The sequence below is a fragment of a genome, unplaced genomic scaffold, assembly GCF_019419815.1.
Source record: "Pyrus x bretschneideri cultivar Hongxiangsu unplaced genomic scaffold, Pyrus_bretschneideri_v1 Contig24, whole genome shotgun sequence".
Lineage (NCBI taxonomy): Eukaryota > Viridiplantae > Streptophyta > Magnoliopsida > Rosales > Rosaceae > Pyrus > Pyrus x bretschneideri.
This window is the reverse complement of record NW_025999546.1, coordinates 3,678,916-3,697,116: the sequence shown is the minus strand read 5'-3', so window position 1 is coordinate 3,697,116 and position 18,201 is coordinate 3,678,916. Positions and strand designations below refer to the sequence as shown.

Genomic DNA, 18,201 nt, shown 5'->3' with positions numbered 1-18,201 from the left:
CTAATTTGTTATGTTGCTAAAATATTAATGTAGACTCCAATGATAGAGACATAACAGGTGGAATCATCCAAAGTTTCAAAGTCATGAGAAATGTAGCATTACAAATTGTCACCTTAAGTCTGGGAAGGGATTACTGTTTCAAGGTATAGACTTCCTGCTTTCTGGATTTTCTGGTCAGAAGGAAAAGGACATTGAATGACAAATATGGAAACATGGTGGCATTGTTCTTTTTGATATTCCTTCTGCAAATTTGAGGGCAAAAAGAAGATTACGATCCAATGGCTACGAGCTTCTTGTTATTCTATGGATTCTAAAATAATATCTTTCTTAGATACATGATACTGTCGAATTGAGCTAGTGCAAAACTTGTCATTATCGGGAAGCCATTTCACCACAACCGCAATTATGTCTTCAAATAAGTAGGAACCATGCTTCACGAAAAGCATAGTTTCTAAAGAAAATTGGCAAAAATAGTCAAGTTAAGGGTCACTCTTGTTGTTATAACCTTAATCTGTCACAGCAATTCCAACATTACACCATATTTTATCAAAAAGAGAAAAGGATAGCTTGTTTTACTTCATACTCACAGGTTCGGGGTCTATCTCATTTTTTTCACAATTTTGATCACCTGCCTTACTAGAATTGGAATGGCTCTACCGTCCAAAACAGGCCGTATGGAGTATAGCCAAGTGGTAAGGCATCGGTTTTTGGTACCGGCATGCAAAGGTTCGAATCCTTTTACTCCAGACTATGAACACCCGATCGGATCTGTCAAGAACGAGCTGACGACTACAGGGGAAGCGGCTGACTGCAGTCCCTGAGCCGAGCTTGTAGCAAGCCAAAAGTTTGACTTGAGCCTACTTTGCTAAGAGAAGAGAGAGAAGGGAAAGACAGACGGCAGAAAGCAATCCTTCCAACCAGCCAACCCGCGGAGTTGAACACAACACTGACTTCGGCCAGGTTCTTCCATCAATCCCCTGGCCCTTGCTTAACTCCTTGTTCCGTAAACCGGAAATGGTGCCGTAGCTGTTCCAAAACTCTTGAGAGGTTTTGAAAATTCCGCATTATTTCTTGAGACGTTTGCTCTTGTGGCCAAACTAAACTCAATTGCATACGAGTCATTCTATCAGTTGCGGCTAACAGATCTTGGCCACTGCATCAGCTTGATGTCAAAAGGGCCTTTCTTCATGGAGACCTCCACCAGGTGTGTATCTCCTGCTGTCAATGTTGTGAGATTGTTACTCTCGGCAGGAACTAAATTCATTAATTCGTAGTCATGGCATGCATCTTACTCTGATGTCTTATTAAATGTTTAATTTCCACGAGTCATAAAGTGATGTAATATTGAGAAAATTGTAAGCTTCCAATGCTATGTAGTGGGATCGTATGTGTTTCCAGCTTTCCAATGAAGAGACTATAAACACGAAAATCCTGAGGCAAATCAAACAAGAACACGTGTATCAAATAAATTTGTGTTGAATTAATGTAAGGTTTAGGGTTACAATCTCTGTTTACAAAGTTTCTTCTGAATTGATCTCTGAAGATGTGTAAATGTGTGTAGTTGATCTGAGGATAGCAATGATTTGATCTCATATGAACTATTGCTGCAAGGATTTGGCTTATGGTGATGGAAGAACCGGCACAAGTAGTACTTCTTGATGATTCTTCAAAGGTTTGATGAAGAACGTAGAGAACTTTTGGAATCCTTCTAAGTGTTTGGGAATTTGGATAGCTTTAGACTTTTAGAGCTTCAACGTCTAGGTGTGAATGATTTTCTAGACCCTTTCTTTGTCTTGGAGCCTCATATTTATAGACCCTCTCCAAGCCTTACCTACAGATGGATTTGGCATTGATTAATTGACATAAGAATTAGGACTTGATTTGTGAGCCAGTTTGTGATTTGGCTCCATCAATTAATATTTGATTTAACTAAATTAAAATCAAATAATTCATTTCTATTAAGTGTGACACGTGTCCTTCTTGATGACTCGTTCGATTTTGATGAATCACATCCATGTGTACAATTTGTAAGACACATGGTACATGCCATGTATGCCCTAGTATGTCGAAACTTTCATGTGTTGGTGAACGTTTATTTCACCGAAATTTCGATGTCTACAAATGCCCCTACTTGAAGACGCATCATATGCATGTTCTTGTCACATGTAGAAGATGTGTTTTGAAGTCCCTCGCGTAGTGTAAAAGATGTGCCTGAGGAGTAATGGAGTGAGTGACTAACAAGTTACTTGTCTAGTGGAATTGTGTGGACTGGTGAGAGGGAGAGGGGGAAGAGAAAAAGGAACAGGAAAGAGAAAAAGAGGAAATGGCGTATGTGTGTGAAGAGTGAAAGATTGCGCTCATGACAATGTGACAATACATTGTGTGGTAGTCTTTGCTTATGGATTTGGATCCTCTCCTGAGCTAATGGAGAGGATCCTCCTGATTAATCATCGTGGACCGTTGAATTTTTATTCAACGGCTATAATCATTATAACTTTAAAGAAACTCCTTGTTTGTAGCCGTTGGATAAAAATCCAACAGTCCATGATGATTGGTCAGAAGGATCCTCTCCATTAGCTCAGGAGAGGATCCAAATCGTTTGCTTATAACCCGTGGGTTTTAAGACTTAGGCATGTTATGTTTGTGTGATTTTTTTTTGTTCTTTTCATTAAATTCAAAGTATTTTTTATTAAATAAAATTATTAGATAGTTAGTGAAGAAAACAAAATTTGGGGAAGCACTTTCCATTAAAACTCCAAAATAAAAAAGTCGCTTGTATTTTTATAGCATGAATTAATTTTAAACAAAAGAACATTACAACTTAAAGCCAGAATGCACACCCAAATTTACGAGAGATTTTTCAATGTGAGGGGTATACGGGGTGATACACCACGTATCATTATACAAATAATAAGATATGTGTGCTAAAAAGTTAATAACTTAAAAAATAAAATTTCTCACTAATCATATTAAAACATGTGGTGTACCATTTGTGCTCCCATCACAACTAAAAATTTCTCCAAATTTACAATAACGGGCCAAATTGCAGGATGTGAAGGGCCGTCACAATCCCAACATTGCTTCCATTGAAAACCAATTAGGAGGTATAGTTTCCCCAAACCCCTTCAAAGTCATTGCCAGCTTGACACTTCGTGCCTTGCATGTTGTATGTACCTTTTTCTTTTCTTGGTGCATTGTTGATTGAGGACCCTTTTTTCTTCTTTCCCAAGCAACACTAATTAACATATTTTCCTCAGACTTCACTTGAATTAGACCCTGACGAAGAACACACTGAGCTCAGGGCCATTGTTTCCATCCGGATTCATCATATAATATGTCTCCGAATCCCTAGACCCAACAACACGTTCGAACTGTGCGCGCATGTACATTAAGTCACCATCTGGCAACTCAGTTTCATTCGGTATCACCCCAGCTCCCATGGACGCTGCATGCAACACTTGCATCACACTCAAGTCATCCCCCGTCGGTTCTCTTCTAACTCCGTACCCTGATTTCTTCCCATTGCAATACAACGCCCATATCGGCTCATCAACGATCTTCGTCTTCTCGGCCGGTTTCTTTTCGCACTCCAGGGCTATTCTAACAAGCCCCATTCCCATATCTTGGAGAAGCTTTCCTGTGGGTATCCCAAGCTCAAGGACAAGCATGGGAAGACATATAGGGCTTTCCTGGATAACGAGGTTAACTCTAGCTTTACGGCACCCAAATAGGGTTCCAGTCATCCGTGTCCCTCCGTGGAGGTGTCCGTCTCCAATACGGTTCCCGTGGAGCGAAACGGGGATCTTGCATGAAGGAGATATGATTGGAAATGACCGGAAAACAGCACGAAAGCGCCGGAAGAGTTTTTTAGATCTTGATGGGCCTTTTTTGGTGGATGGTTGGAGGGAGATATGTGGAGGTGTATTCACCGTTGGTGTAGTTGGTTTGGGGTTTTGGGACCATGGTGACGACGCTGGTAGCCGTCGTGGTGGTGGTTGTGTTTCCGCCGCTGCCATAAGAAAAACTGGTGGTAAGTGGGTTGTTGAATTGCTCGGGACGGCAATGCTTGAGAGATGACTTTGGTGAGAGCTTGGTTTGTGGTAATGAATGAGTTAGGGTGATTAAGAAGGGGAATTTAAGTATGTAATTTTGTGGTGTGCACGTTGCGATTATTGTTGAATAGTTTAATGGGGAATTAAGGTATCGAATGTTTTTTTCCTTGTTTATAGTGACTCTGGTTAGGCTTCTAGTTTGGTGGTTTAGCTAAAGATAGATATATTAACAAAGCCGTACGTGGCAATAAGCTTTTTAGTTTTTTTTTTCTTTATTTTATTTGCGTCAACATGATTCTAGATCTTTTTGAAGCTACTTATTAGCTACAGTTGAGGAAAAAAAATTTAGGATGTGCAGTGTACAGAGTATTACTCCACATGTCATTATATAAGTAGAAAAAAATGGCATACCACTTCATGTTTTGGACAAACTGAAAAATCTCCTCCACTTGAAGCTTTATTGTTGACTTGCACACGGGAAGAAATATATACGATAAGTAATGCACTCTTTTCATTTTCTGACATAAGTACTTATCTACTAATCAACTTGATAAGTAAGTATTCTTAATTTGGAAAGAAAAAAAATTGGTCATCATCCCTTCAAATGAATTTTGATACAAATTGTAACACAAATAAGCCAAGTTAGCAATGCTTTTTTTTCCCCTATATAATTTGTAAAACGTAAAATATCTCCTTTTAATTCTTTTTAATTTTAAGTTGTCACATAATTTTTGAAGGTTAATCTAATCAGCCGTCCAGTAATGCAGTTGACTTTTGTTCTTGCCGGTTGACTATGAATATATATATATATATATATATATATATATATATATTTTTTATTTTTTTATTTATTTAGTCTTCATTTCTCATTTTACTAACCATTTTAGTAATGTTTGGTTCAATGACCATATTGTCTTTACTCAATTCCAGATACTGAATATACTTTCGTTTAAATTATTAAAAAGTTATCCACAAGATTGATAATGTCAGAAGTAATATAAAACTCTCCATAAATATAAATTTTGTTTGACAAAAAACATATATAAATTCTATTAAAGGGCAAAAAAAAAAAAAAAAAAAACCTAGAATGTTGACTGGTAATTAGCCCACTCCTAACTTATATTAATATTGTCTCAACTTAACCACCTATTGTTGGGTGTTGGGTTCTATCATAAAAAATCTCAGTGTTATTAGTGGTGAAACCATACACTTATATATTTTATTTTATTTTTTCAATTCTCCGATATTGGACTTATATTCAACAACCACTACCCAGAAGAAGTTTGGCAACCTTTTATTTTCTAGTAAGTACTAAAACATATATTCAAAGCAACCCGTTACGAAAAAAGCCAAGGCTTTTCGAGATATGACAAAATAATATATAGTTAAGTTTATCAAACCCAACACCTATTGATATGTAGTCAAGTTAAAGCAATATTGATACTTTTATGACGAACCATGCTGTCTCTAAAAAGTTAATCAATTGCAGTTTGATTGAATCAAGTTTTTTTCTCCTTGTCATTACTGTAGTATTAAGTTGTTGGAGAGGAAAATTTCGAATACTCCAATTCTCCACCAACAAGTAATCTTGAACACGTTGAGAAGCCTTGGACACCATCTTCGCTTGTCAACAATGAGAGTGGGGGGACCTGCAAGAAAACACTTCGACGCTCAAGTTAGTCATTGTTCAAAATAATTGCAAGACATTGTAAAGCTATTAGATACTTCCCTTTTTTTCTCCTCTTAGGCTGGTGTGATTCTTGGCCTTTTATGGGCATTCAAGTCTTGGGCTCCAAGTCCCACTTTCCTTCTATTTCTCCATGTTCCATGGAGTGGGTATTATGTTACTTGATTGTAGCTACACTCCTCATGTTTGGTGTGCTAGTGGCTTATTTAGTGGAGGAGTCATTTTTGGCTCCCACATTGCCCCTTTTTTCTTTGCAAACATATATCGTTTAGAGTTTGTAGAGGAAAAATGTTTCTTTGCAAAAATTCATTCAACTTGAGATTTCATCATTAGTTTAGCCTTCGGCTACGATCATATGGTCTTCGACCATGAGTTTGGCCTTCGGCCACGGTCATATTGGTCTTCGACCATGAATTTTGGGTCTTCGACCTTCGGTCTTGAGCCTTCAGCTCTTATTCGGTCTAGGTCTTCAACCCACGGTCTCTTGATCTTCGATCATCAATTTATATAGTAATAGTATGCCCCCAGAGTAATTAAAATTTGAATAACATCGACAGTACTAATGAGCATGTGTAAGATAGAAACTCTTATCTGTTGGGCAACTTCGTTTTTGTTGAATTAAATGGATTTCCTTTGCTAACAACCCTTGGGGTGTTTGCCGAATAACTGTTAGGCAATTTCATTACATCTGTTGCAGCCAGAGTGAACTTTGATTGTGTTTCCTTTCTTTGAAACCTTGAACACATGTCCTGTTTGATGACTTGGTAGGAACTCATTGTCTCTTTGTGCAATTGTTTTCCCAAGCTAGAATTGAATGCTTCAGGTCTCATCCTTCTCATCTTTTGAGTACTTGTTGCCCCAATGGTATGGTTTCTTCATGTAATTCCTCAAATGGTTTCTTCGTGCAATTCCTCAAGGACAAGTTGCTTATCAGGCATCATCCTTGATTGTCTGATCTTTTGGGTTTCTATTTTCTCTTCATGCATGTGTTTTCCACAAATTCGTTGACCGCAATCCTCATGCTTACGTTCACCAAATCCCTCGCCAAAGGCTTCCCCGAACAATCTTCCTTCGTAACTTGTGAGAGCAGGGGGACAAGTGCTCAACTAGCTTTCTTCGCCCTGTCATATCTTCGTATAATTTACGAATGAGGGCTGACATCTTATGATACGAACGAGGACTGACATATGATTTACAAACAAGGACTGACATATGATTTACGAATGAGGACTGACATATGATTTACTAACGAGGACTGACAAAATTTGATTGAGAAGGTTGTCCGACAGGCTATACATATTATATAAACTTCTATCCCATCTTATCGAATTGACGAAAGCAGCAGCTGCAGCACAGAAGTCTAAAAGCGTGTCTCCCTTGCCGAACACGCCTAGTCTGCACACACATTATTTAGGGTTTTGGCCCGTGCCCCCATTGTGGCTTAGGTGGAGACCATAACTTCTCGATACGGCTTTTGTACGAATTCCCACAAACGACGCCAACTGTTGGAGAGGAAAATTTCGGATACTCCAATTCTCCACCAACAAGTAATCTTGAACACGTTGAGAAGCCTTAGACACCATCTTCGCTTGTCAACAATGAGAGCGGGGGGACCTGCAAGATAACACTCTGATGCTCAAGTCAGTTGTTGTTTAAAATAATTGCAAGACATTGTAAAGCTATCGAATACTTCCTTTTTTTTCTCCCCCTAGGCTGGTGGGATTCTTTACCTTTTATAGGCATTCAAATCTTGGGCTCCAAGTCCCACTTTCCTTCTATTTCTCCATGTTCCATGGAGTGGGTATTATGTTACTTGATTGTAATTCCACTCCTCATGTTTGGTGTGCTAGTGGCTTATTTAGTGGAGGAGTCATTTTTGGCTCCCACATAAGTTATCCACTATATAAGAACATAAAGCATACGAGGAACTTGAGCAAAATAATTTAGGGTAGTGTTATCTACACCCATTTTTACTTCTTTATATTTTACTTAATTTTCAGTCATCGAATATAAGGAATTGAAGAAGACAATGATATGAAATTAATAAGAATGTATGAAAGATAAAAATAAATGTGTAAATAGTTTTATTTTATTTACTTTCACCATTTTCATCAAAACTCCCATGAAAGAAATGATCAAAGGTGAAGAAAATGTCTATACAATTGACTTTAGAATAATCTGATAGCATGTCGAGGAGCATAAAGTCAATGTTGACAACATTGAATCTTTGATCGTTTACTTCCTCATATCCAAGTCCTACATTAGTTTGCACTACAATGCAGCCCCTCACAAATTTGTCTTTATTTTATCTTAGTTTTATATATTTTTAATTTGATTTTATAATGTTTAAGTTCTTTATTCAGTTGAAAGTTGTTAAATTAAACATTCATATTTATATTTTCAGAGAAGGGAGAGGCACTCATGCGAGTCCCTCATAACAAGCATTTAAATTTTAAGGAATTGTTTTTATAAATTAAGATAAATTAAGTGATCATCTTTACCAAGTGTCAGTAATAATTTTTTTTTTTTTGTAAATAAGAACTTGTTTAGAAGTACTTTTAAAATTGTCAAAAACTTCTGGTGAAAATGTTTTTGAAACAAATCCTTAGTAGAAGTGCAAGCGAATCCAATCATGCAATTAGTGCAATTATGTAATTGTGTTTCTTATAGAAAACGCTATAAGTGCTTTTAGAATCCAAAAATATTTTCGTTAAAATCACTTTCAATTATTTTAAAAGCAGTTTCAAACGAACCCTAAGTAATCAAGATATCAACTTTACTTTCTCACTCGAGTAAATCAAGATAGTAAGCCTGGATAAACAAATCTAGATTAAAAGGAAGCTCCCACAGCACATTTGCCGTAAATCTGGTCCTCAAGTGAGACCAAACACACAATGTACAACTCAATACCCCGAAGTGGCACAAAAGGGAAGAAAATAAGGTGGCGTAAACACCAAGGCAAGGAGTAGCCAGGCCGCACATCTGCAAAACTAACAACAAAACGTGTTGAGTCAAATCGGAGACGGGACATCGTACGAGGGCCGAACCAATGCCGGTACAAAAAACCCACCGGAATCTAGAGAATGTAGCAACGAAAAAGGACAGTGGTGTGTGGTGGAGAACTGACCAGAGGTTGTGGTTAAGCTGAACCCAAACGCCCAAATTAGGCCACAAGGACCCCAAATCAAAGGATTAAAGCAAGCACATAGCCTTGTGTAAGCTCCATCAACACGACATCGATCTCCAATGAGAATCGGGGTAGGTTGCTCCACCAATTTCAAACGAGAATTGGGGCCGTTGCAGGAGGCGCAAACAAAGGGCGGGGAAGGACAGAGAGAGGAGGTCGAGTTGTTACAACCCAACCACAAAAAACACCTATTGCAAACCTTATAGTGATACCAATCCCAGACTGTAAGAGACTACAAATGTACCTCGCGATAAAAATTAATCCAAACAAGTTACAAGTTATAGCGCACACTTGAGGATGCATATAAAGTCTTCTGAATACAACACACTATAGTGAAATTCGCACGAGCCTTCTGTAGGAAAGCGTAATTCCAAGTCTATGACGAGTTGCTGAATTAAATTCACTCATTCACCTGTCGATCAAAACTGAGTAGAGCAGAGAGACATCAAACCTTTGAACATTGCACACTAATTAGACGGGATTAAATGTACAAGCGAAGTAACAACCGCTCTCAAAGCAGTTGGACCTAAGTTCTTTGACCACTGCCATGTACGCCTTTCTTTGAATAACCTTTTAGAACCCATTTGTAGACTCGAACTCCCTCATTGGAGCTTTTCGCTTCCCACGAGCATTACATGACGGTAAACTGCTGTGCATTTGATCATCTGTCGCCACATCCATGTCTCTTTCACCTAGTGTTGGAACTTCAGCATCTTGTGGTAAAAGTGAGTGAATATGTGAATGAGAGATTTGAGGCTGGTAAGCGTTGTCAGTTTGTTGCTCAGTCACTCCAAAGACTTCTTGTTTGGAGTCCAATGATGCTCCTCCAGAAAGGTCTTGTGCATTAAAGTCCATCTCATTAAACATGAGGTTTGCAACGGCTCTGTCAATGGTGTTCGTATCTGATTCCGTCCTTTTCTTGCTCCCTGACCTGAATATGAAATTTATTTTTCGATCAATAAGAGCCTGAGAGACAATAACTGTGACAAGGACATAGCAAAAACATTAACAAACTAAACTATAATTTGACTGTCACAATTCTGCAATGCCAGTTTTGTAACCTGAAATGGACAAATTATATTCTAACAAGACAGAAGTAATGTAGTAAGTAGTACAAAAATACCTGACTGTTTCATCCTGGGCTGTCCATGATGAAGGGTTTTCATTTTCCATTTCTTCATCTCCGTCTTGGCTCTGTGTAGCGTGATTTTCTTTTGAGTTATTGGCAAGTCGGTACAAGGAATCTCGAAAGCAAATTCGGGTCTTCTCATTCAACTGATCATTCAAAAACAGGGTAAGATTTCATAACAAAAGATGAATGTGCTTTACAACATGTGCATTATTCGGCTTTTAAAATCTAAGTTTACCTGTTTCATCACCATTTCTAGTTCATGTAACACAGACTCTTCAACTGATGACTCCTCACCACCAAGTCCATCCATGCTGCTTTCTGCTGTCTGTAACAAAAACAAAATTACATTAATAAGATACAGCTGGTCAAGAAAACAAGTACTACAGCAATATACAAATGTTAGTACAGTACGTAAAAGTCGAGATGCTAGTAAAAATCAACTGCAAAACAGAAGTTAGCAATAACCATATGGAGAACATACGTCTGTCAGCAAACATAAGTGTTTTTTTTTAACATAGTGAAACAACATAGTGAAACTTTTCTTCAAAATAAAAGAAAGAAGAGGAAAAATGTAAGGCCCAATATTTAAATATTTTATCATAATCCTTTTATCTCTTTTCACGTAGACAGGGAGGGAAAAAAAGATGAGTGAGCAGAGATTAGAGAAGAAAAGGAGAGAGTATGGAAGTACACAAAAGAGCTCTAGAAGGCTTAAAACTACAAACAATTTGTATTTGTTTTAGTTTTAAAAAGCATTTCTCTTTTTAATTACATAAGAAATTATAAGAATAAGATGTTATTCGATGGAATGTACAGAAATTACTCTTCACTGTTTTGTAATTAGGTGTAGAATAACAAATAATATCATTCAAAGTAAACCTTCTTATTTTCCTTGAGTGTTGAAACCAAGGAAAATAAGAAGGTTCATGTTAAAAATTTAGAGCTAGGATGATTCACAGTTACCAATAAAAACACTAGCACATATAAAATCCCAAAAACAGCAACCTCAGGTAGTATTAAATAAAAATAGATATTACATAAAAGCAGTCGGGACATTGCCATAAAATTGTGTCAAAGCACATAAAGCATAAACAATGATATGTTATAGATGATAGTGTGACTTGTCTTACAGAGTAACTACAAGGCCACAACACAGATCAGATTGAGGACATCAAACTTTTCAAGTTATCATATAGTTAATGAATTTTTTTCCCGAAGGTGAAGTTCCTGGGATAAATTATTAAACAAAGTCTGCATCCATGTAGCCAGAATTTTTTTTTTTTTTTACTTTTAATGAAATCGGGATTTTATGTTTCTAAAACTACATACAGACCACTTTCACTCTGGAAACTACAAAGAATTATGCACTTCCTGTTAACTAAAAAAGCATAACAGATTTTCAGTAAAACCAAGTTCTACGCAATATGCAAGTAATAGTGGCCACTTAGACACTTCAACATATAGATATATGAATATTGATAGTAACCCAATTTTTTTTTGAAGACAGCTGTCCCCAGGATCCAAACAAGGCAAGCTAATGGTTCAAATAAAATCTTACCTTTACTGGAAGACAATCTTTGTGCTCCGAGTTGCATTGAATAAACTGTGAAGTAGTGAAATCCCCTTTATCTGAACCCACAGTTGGTGACAAGGCATGAGTTTGAAGACACATTGAATTTCCTGCACTGTGCACACTGCTCGAGATACTTGGTGATTCCAAACTCATGCTTGCAGAGATACAATCAGTAGGTAACATGCCATTGGAATCAGAACAAAAATAGAATGATTTGTGTGCATTTTCTGACCCAGGAAGATCACCAAGTAAGGAACTCCTGCATTAAGGGAAAATCAGATGTTAAAAAACAAGCACAAATAAGATGACATTTTGATTGAATTTAAAGCACATAGAAATTGGGCATATTGGAAACAATGGATACTGAATGACTCTAGTGCATCACCAATAATGAAAATTTATCTTCTAAAATAGGACTCAAAGAAAGGTAGGATCTTCCAAGAATGGTGTTATAAAAACAGTTTGGATTTTATGCTTTTAAATTATTCAGTATCATGCAGCCGATGCCATCTTTCTTATTGGCACCAGCCCTATGACATGAAAATACAATGGAGCAATTCAATTTCCACTGGATTTCCTATTGATGCCACAATTGATTATGACAAATTAAGGCAGTTAAGAAACTACATCAAGTATCTTAATCCCAGAGGTTACGCTTGTACAAGAAAATGTCATCCATCTGGTCGAGTCCTGCTAGGTCTTCAAGTTGATTATAGGCCCGATTGTCTGAAAGAGTAATCTGCTGAAGAGAGGCCTCGGACAATCCTTCACATGCACTTGAACTGCTCGACGGATCTTTTTCATTAACAGAAGTTTCCATCACGGCTTCACCACACAAACTGTTACCACTGAAGTTGAGCTCTCTATTGAATTGTGGATACATTGAAAAGCATTTATTAGTCGACTGAAAACATTCAGATGGACTTATTCCCCATCTTGACCAACTGTCTGGTGATGGAAGCCTATCCGATTGTCCATCATTTGGAACAACAAAATCATCGACGCCAGTTCCGTAATACAAATCCATGAGACTTATCCTGAAATAGATAATAGAAATGTTATAACAAGCATAAATGACTAATCATCACAGCATGTAATTCTATTTTTCAGATTTTGTGAACTTATTTGTGTTAGGACGAGTCAACAAACAGCAGTAAAATGAGGGGAAGAAATCCTATATCCCCTTCATGTCGGTTCTCCAGTATAATCATACACTTCAAGTCTTGTACAATTAGATAACAAAGCAACAAATCATTTACAAAATTTCATCTATTCTTTAAACCACCATATCCTCAGTTTTCTTGTAATCAAACAGAGATCTAGATGTCTTGTTTGATTACTAGGATTGGATTGGATTAGATCGGAAAGGATAATCATAATATTCAAGGTGTGTTTGAAGGTAAGACGAATGATTTTTCATTTTGAAGAGATTATAAGGGATTACACATGAAGGAAGTTTATTCTTTCTAATCCTCCCATTTTGTTGGGACTAGAAGGGATAACTTTCATTAATGAGTAATCCATCTTATGCCTTCAACTCGGATAAAATCTCTTAATTTCTTCCTTCAACATACCTCGAATATAGTGAGTAATCCAATACAATCCAACCCTAGGCACCAAACAAGCCCCTAGAGGTAAAGGTAAAGTATTTCAAGAACCATACTTCAAAGTTTAGTCAACTAAGCTTCTTCTACATGAAAAGTATGACCAAAATAAACAAGAACTCAAATCAAGTTCCAGATCTGCTTAATATAATAAAGGTAAACCATTTAACTTCACAATTTCTTTGATTTCCAATACTGACTGCATCCAATATATTATCTAATATTCGTTAAAATTTGAAATTTCATTTCTTTCCTACACTTTCACAGCATCAGAACCATCCAGAACTCATCAAATCAAGTAAAACTCAAAATTCAATCCACTGTATCAATCATCATCAAACATTAACATAACAGCAGTGAATAGTAAGATCAATCCAAAACATCAAACAGTAAAATCCAAAAAAAAAAGACCAAGACTTTAAACAACTGATATAAATCAAAGAGCTAAGAAAACATACCTTTTTGGATTGATTATTTGGGATTTTGAACAGGACCCAGTTTCTAATCCAGAGATTTAAGTCAGCCCAGAGGAAGAATTCGATATATCAGACTGAAAATTCAGATGGGTTTCCGTGGGATTTCGAGTGTTTGAGTGTTTTCAGCTGGAAAACAAATTGAGGCGGCCGTGGTTTTTTGGTGGCCAGGCTTTTTCTGGATTTTAATTTAGGCTAAAAATAAACAACTTGTAGGTAGATAACAAGATTACAGATGGAAGAGAGAGGAGAGAGAGGGAAGGAGAGAGGAGAGAGGGGGGAAAGAGAAGAGCTGGTTGCTGCGATTTCTTGTGGCTGAGAATAATAGGGCCGAGATTAGTGGCTATGACGGCTCCATCTAAAACTGCATTCTCATTGGCCCACGTGTCCGAATCTGGTCCCCACTGTCAGGAAATCAGATTTATTACTTGGTGTAGGATTGCGCTTGGGATGCCCTGAGCCGCGAGCTGCTTCTGATATTTTATTTCCGGAAATACCCCCGTGGTATTTAATTACCGACGTCTCGGGGACGGAAGAGGCAGTGCGGTACGTGGGCCGAATGGCCATTGCACACGTCGAGTGCTGCAAAAGCTTTCACGGTCACTAGTCCCCCATAGATTTCCACGCTCACACGTGGCAGGTTATGATTGGGCTTCCTGACACGTGGCTTTATATGCTTGGGCTTGGGTGACACGTAGCGTCTAGTAGGAAAAAAAACTTGTGGCCTTGGTTTGTTTGTGGGGAAATAGGGATAAGATACAGTCGGATCCAGAGTACCAGAAGATGAGGGCCACACGATTCATGGTACCCACGATCGCTCTAATAAAATGAAGCAGGTAAAATGTTTCGATCACGCCTGTCACAGTGGACCGAAAAGTTTATGCCAATAATAGAAAAGAATAATCTCTTATTATGGAACAAAAGATCCCAATGAACGTCATGAATGAGATATTTTTTTTGTGTAATTGAAATATAGAACAACATGGCATATTTTATTATAAATTTGTAAAGGCGCTTGCGAATTTTTTGTCTTCAATTGTATAAGAACATGTGCCGCCGTAGCTTTATGTTTCGGCATACAGAAAACCTTTTCTATTTCTAGTAACTTTACCATCCTTCTAAGGACCTAAAAAACTCATAGAAGCGTTTCTCGTTCTTGAGAGTAATTAATGGAATGTTGATGCAGAAACTTGTTAAATAACGGGGTGTGATATCCACACACTTTATTTTACTTCTCACACATCCTTTTAATTTTCGGTCGTTACATCGGATGAATTAAAGAAGATTAACGGACATAAATTAACAAAGGGTGTGTGAGAAATAATTTGGGGTGTGTAGATAGTACACCTCTAAATAACTTTATAGTGTTATCAACAACAAACTGTCACTAATAATAAATTTAAGCGGAAAAGCACCGAAGCAAACCGTTGATATTTCCTATTTCTAGTTCCGTTTTGAGAGTAGAACCACACTGTGCCCACCCCTAAATTCAAGGCTTCAATCTTCATCATATGCTTGACAAGCCTTCGGATCTCCTGACATATATTTTCAATTTGGGGATGCTTTTCATCACCAACAACAAAGACATGAACCTGACTCTTCAATTCAATCCAACTACACCCAGGCTCCTTGCTCCTCTAAGTTTCATCAGGCTTCTTACCCGCTCAACATCTTCCTTCCTGCCCAAGGAAGTATATATGCTTGACAACAACACATAAGCTGATGATTCTTGTGATCCATCTCCATTAAACTCTCTACAGCATAGGCTGCCAATTCGTAATTACGATACTTCCGAGAAGCACTTAATAGAATACGCCATAAACACATACCATGATCCATAGTTGCTGATTCTATGAACTCTTTGGCTTCATCTAACTTCCCGGCATGGCTCAATACATCAACCATAAAAGCATAATGTTCCACCCTTGGGGCTACGCCAAATTCATTAGACATCATCTTAAAATACATCCACCCTCTCTCGACGGATCCCATATGGCTGCAAGCAGAGAGAAGATTAACAAATGTAACGTAGTCCGGTTTTGCATCCTCCAACCGCATCTCCTTGAAGAGCTGTAGAGCCTCGATGCCCCTCCCATTTTGTGAAAGCCCTGATATCATTGCGTTCCAAGTTACTGCATCCCTCACGAGCATAACTAACGCTACCACATTTGGCATACATGTCAACCGAAGCTGTCATTATATACATTTGGAATTTGAAACCCATCTTTAATGAATGGCTATGAACTTGTCTTCCTTCTTCAAGGGACCGGTACTGAGATGGAAGCTGCCAAGTGAGACTCATCAACCGACGACGGCGGCAGAGCAGCTGTCCTGTTTTTACTACAATTCTTTCCTATATCCATTTTTTCACTTTTCCCTTTTTGTCATTCAATATCGCAGGAACTAGGCTGTCATCAACGAGGGCATTATAGTCTATTAAAAAATGAAAGAAAAAATGGTTAAGGAGAAGGATTGAAGAAGGGGATTGCAAATTTGCAGTCGGTGTATGAGCGAGCGTTAGGGCTTTTGAGAGGCTCGGAAAGTTGTGCGATTCCCGCCGGTGTTGAACGGAGGACTCTTTTCCTGGTAAGTTACAATTGGTCCGACTTCAATATTTTTTTTTTAGTGCTAATCTAATTTAGGGTTACAGATAGCTTCTAGATTTGTCTACAAATTCTTTGCAAGAATAACTGGGATTCATACTCTGCCATTGATAGAATGCTTGCTAGTGCTAGAGCTCTCTGCACCCCCAAGTTCGTATCTTCGTCCTCGTAGATCAGAGGAATTTAGTGTAGATTATATTATCGTTTGTCGAAAAAAAGTTTGAATTTCTAAACCCTTTTTAGATTTCTTTTTTCTGTGTTAGGTATTTTTTTTATTCATATTCATTAGCTCTGAAGTAATTAACTTTGTTTAATCGTGCTTTAGTTGCGTTTTGAGCAATTTTAGTGCCTAGAACATGCAATAGTCAGTTTAAACATTCAAATTACTTATTGTGAAGCTCACATTAGTGGGATTCCAGTTTTTTTTAATTTTAATTTATGACTTAATGTCACACTCCGATCCTAACATACGTCGAGAATTGACATGTGACAAGGAAAATAACGTTCGTTAAATACGGTATAAGCGACTGAATGAAATACTTAAAATGATAAACCAAAATAATATGAAGGTGACTAAGTTCTCCACTTGATATTTACAAATATGTACATTCCAAAAAGAAGTACAACCTTCACCAGACTAAAAACAAGTTCGAGGTGCTCAAAAGAAAGTCCCAAAATAAAAAGTACAAGAGTGAATCAAGGGTAACCTAACGCTCCAAGTCTCTGATACCACACTGCTACCCCCACCTACGAACGTCTCGAAGTATACTTAACCTTGTCACCTGTATGATCAGTGCCTACACCATCGAAATGGTACATCGGCAACCATCAACCCGGATAAGCTGCGAAGCTCGTGTGAGTGACAATAATACCAAGTATGTGAGACAATAATAAAACCATCCATCAAACACAATTTATAAACATTGAATATAATTCATACATAATAATCAATACCAAACCTTTGAAAACTCTGAAGGATTCATCCGGACATCCAAAAGTTCATTTGAAACAACCACAACATCTCACAACCATATTCACATACACACAATGAAAGTAGGATTACGGCGACACAATTTAGCCAAAGCCTACACCTTTGCAACTATCTCAAACCAAACTCAATGAACTAAGGTGGATATGATCCCGGACCATTACTCAACGGGATCGCAGAGTAAGAGGGATTCCGAACCATCTCTCCACGGAATCTGAATGGTTAAGATTCTGGATCATCACTCAATGGAATCGCGGAGTATGAGGGATTCCGGACCATCTTTCAATGGAATCTGAAAGGGTACGATTCCGAATCATCACTCAACGGATTCGCGGAAAGCCAACATGCATAAGGGACAACGGCTCAAAGAACTGAGATCAGCACAAGTTACTTAATTTACAAAAGCTCAATCAAGAGAAGTAAGGCATAAATACTAACTTTTAGAACGGATCAACAAAACGGAAATGAAACAATATCGAAGCAACAAATCCCCAAAGGGTTAATGACCCACCACTGGCCCTTACATTTGATAGGAGCATATTTAGGCGACTTACTTAGCTTGTTTTCGTGCATCTATGTTGTTAATTCATAGTTGTTTTAGTAGTTTAAGCCATTTTCGTGTGTTTTTAGGTTCATATGGCTAAGGAAGCAAAAAGATGCATTTTGGAGCATTTTGGAGCAAAATTGGGCTTGGAATGGATAGCATGTGATTGGAGCCAAAGTGTTGGACGAATTTGAAGGCCTTGTATTCATTTTGGACATAAAACAAAGGGCCTAGCCCATTCTCTCTTAAACCAACCCCAAGGCCATGCATTTCCTTCCAATTCCAAAGCCCACAAACACTTCAAAAGCCATGCAAAGAACCATCCATTCCATCAAAAACAATCCATCAATTCACATGC

The 18,201-nt window shown here is 37.8% G+C and overlaps 2 protein-coding genes across 3 annotated transcripts; both read right to left on the bottom strand.

The window, feature by feature from the left end:
* Positions 1–3,046: 3,046 nt before the first annotated feature.
* On the bottom strand, positions 3,047–4,565 carry LOC103952181 (protein MIZU-KUSSEI 1-like). The gene has a single exon (XM_009363726.2). The coding sequence runs from the start codon at positions 4,014–4,016 to the stop codon at positions 3,270–3,272; it is 747 nt and encodes a 248-aa protein (XP_009362001.2). The 5' UTR covers positions 4,017–4,565; the 3' UTR covers positions 3,047–3,269.
* A 4,591-nt stretch (positions 4,566–9,156) lies between these two features.
* LOC103952104 (protein LNK3) lies at positions 9,157–13,883 on the bottom strand. 2 transcript variants are annotated; one of them, XM_009363631.3, is made up of 6 exons: positions 13,694–13,883; positions 12,294–12,668; positions 11,617–11,890; positions 10,294–10,383; positions 10,050–10,201; positions 9,157–9,857 (listed from the first exon to the last, which is right to left on the bottom strand). In XM_009363631.3, exons 2-6 carry the CDS (start codon positions 12,656–12,658, stop codon positions 9,500–9,502), a joined length of 1,239 nt encoding a protein of 412 aa, XP_009361906.2. In that variant the 5' UTR covers positions 12,659–12,668; positions 13,694–13,883; the 3' UTR covers positions 9,157–9,499. The 2 variants fall into 2 exon arrangements, with proteins under 2 accessions (XP_009361906.2, XP_048442344.1); XM_048586387.1 differs by having other exon boundaries at positions 12,294–12,670; positions 13,698–13,883.
* Positions 13,884–18,201: the final 4,318 nt, after the last annotated feature.